Below are 2,500 nucleotides of genomic sequence, written 5' to 3'. Positions count from 1 at the left end.
GAGTCTGAAACGTGCAATTACTGACATGGGGACAATGCCATAGTGAGTTCGGGATATGACAACGTTATGGGGACCGCCGTGATATTCTCAAGGCCTCTGATACTTTCTCCATTGACGGAATTGGTGAAAATTCACACTGGTACCGAAATGGGGCCAATTTTTGGCATCTGTCTTGGTGACACCATGATATCTCCATTGGGCATCAATAAGTGGAACTTCATACTGTGAACAAATCGTAACTTTTTCTTCAGGGTTTATGCTGCACATGCCACGGCGCCTTATCCGAACTCGAACTGAGGCCCGACTCGAACTACCGTCGAACCAACACCCAAGGAAAGCAAGACCCTCTGCGTCACAACGGCTTCGCGAACACTCGGACACCACAGCCTCACGAGGGGACATCTCTTGACGACGACAGCCAACCGTGAAGCCTCCTCGAAGTGGGTCCCAGATCAGTCCCCGATGGCGCCACTTCACAAGTAGGACTCGGAGATATCGAAGTTGATCCTGGGCACCATACTGTCGTCGGCGCCCGGGCCTTCGGGAGTCACTATTCGCACTGCAGGACGGCAACCTGGGGAGGGAGCGGAGACTTTATTTCCGTAACAAAAGCATCTAATTATAGTGATAATGATAATGAATTAAAAAGACACTAACAATAATGAAACCAATAACAATCATAATGATTATAATAATAATTTGATCACATTACCGACAATAATAAGAAGGTAATTGTTAAGCAAGAATACAATGACAGTAATAAGGTGCACCTTGTGTTACTTATCACAAAACATCTAATATACATCTATAAACCTAATTTACTTTCCAACGAGAATTTGGTCCCATGTATTAAATGTCGCACTTTAGCGAATAGCGTCGCCTGGTTACCTTATTTAATGAAGCCATCAAGCAACTGGATCGTTAAAGGGATACGTCAAGACGAGGAAATCGTGATGTTTGAAGAGATTCGGTTTTGGTGCGAAGTATGCTGTGCTTATGGCAAAAGGGTTTCTGGTTGTAGGTATACAATTTACATTCATATGTATATTTTTAGATAGATTGCTAGATACATAAATTGCTAGATAGATATATATATATACATAATGTGTGTGTGTGTGTGTGTGTGTGTGTGTGTGTGTGTGTGTGTGTGTGTGTGTGTGTGTGTGTGTGTGTGTGTGTGTGTGTGTGTGTGTGTGTGTGTGTGTGTAATATATATATATATATATATATATATATATATATATATATATATATATATATATATATATATATATATATATATATATATATTCGTTTGTGTGTGTGTATATATATAAATATATATATATATATATATATATATATATATATATATATATATATATATATATATTCGTTTGTGTGTGTGTGTGTGTGTGTGTGTGTGTGTGTGTGTGTGTGTGTGTGTGTGTGTGTGTTTGTGTGTGTGTGTTGTGTGTGTGTGTGTGTGTTGTGTGTGTGTGTGTGTGTGTGTAGTATATATATATGTATGTATGTGTGTGTGTGTGTGTGTGTGTGTGTGTGTGTGTGTGTGTGTGTGTGTGTAACATTCATTGATAAAATAGTATTTGGATTATGATGCAAGAGTGTTGGGGTGTGGTGTATTATGGAGTGTGAGTGTTTGAGGTGAAGTCTTGTGTATATGTACTGTAAATATCCTTTAGATCTTTGTGATGTGCTAGTGTGATTATGTGATTCATGTGGTGGTACATTGCATTGTAATATGTGTTGATATATGTTAAGAATTGTAGTGAAGATCGTGGTGCGAAAACGTAATGTCTGAACTTCCCGTTACTTACTTATATGCAATAGGCTCATATCATCCCGTAAAATGGTTCTGTGTTTTGTTGATTCGAGTGGATCTGGGGAGAAAAGGACGAAGGAGTGAAATTTTCCCATCGCGTAGGTGCAAGCGGAGTGGTGTTGGTAAGAGATGGTTGGTGTCTGTGGTTGAGGAGATGGGTGGTTGGGAGAGAGAGGGAGAATGTGGGTGTTTGTCGCGAGGAGAGGGGAGATGGGGGTGGTTGTGGGGGAGAGAGGGGAGATGGGGGTGGTTGTGGGGGAGAGAGGGGAGATGGGGGTGGTTGTGGGGGAGAGAGGGGAGATGGGGGTGGTTGGGGGAGAGAGGGGAGATGGGGGTGGTTGTGGGGGAGAGAGGGGAGATGGAGGGTGGTTTTGGGGGAGAGAGGGGAGATGGGGGGTGGTTGTGGGGGACAGAGGGGAGATGGGGGGTGGTTGTGGGGGATAGGGGAAGAGGTTAGGGGAGGAGAGGGGAAGAGGTTGGCGGAGGGAAGAGGTTTGGGGAAGAATTGGTCTGTTCCGAACAGACCAATTTTAGAGGGGAGTGGTGTGGTAGCGAGAGATTGGCCATGTCTAGGTATACATTGAGAACAGAAGAGTGTGGTTCCGTTTGCACCAGTGACTTTGGTGACAGTTGAGTATTTAAATGCAAATGGCTGACAACCGATTTGCACAGCCATTG

The 2,500-nt window shown here is 43.2% G+C and overlaps 1 protein-coding gene across 1 annotated transcript in view; it reads right to left on the bottom strand.

Annotated features, from left to right (window-relative positions):
- The window catches only part of LOC119581172 (gamma-aminobutyric acid type B receptor subunit 1-like), a 24,033-nt gene that overhangs the window by 417 nt on the left and 21,116 nt on the right, over window positions 1–2,500 (bottom strand). The window contains 1 exon segment of the mRNA XM_037929560.1: window positions 1–574. This exon segment is cut by the window's left edge and continues 417 nt beyond it. Coding sequence (XP_037785488.1) covers window positions 474–574 — 101 coding nt within the window. The 3' untranslated portion in view covers window positions 1–473.

The sequence above is a fragment of the Penaeus monodon genome, chromosome 14 (assembly GCF_015228065.2).
Source record: "Penaeus monodon isolate SGIC_2016 chromosome 14, NSTDA_Pmon_1, whole genome shotgun sequence".
In the NCBI taxonomy this organism is placed as follows: Eukaryota; Metazoa; Arthropoda; class Malacostraca; order Decapoda; family Penaeidae; genus Penaeus; species Penaeus monodon.
The sequence above is the reverse complement of the archived record's forward strand: the minus strand, read 5'-3'. Positions and strand labels throughout refer to the sequence as shown.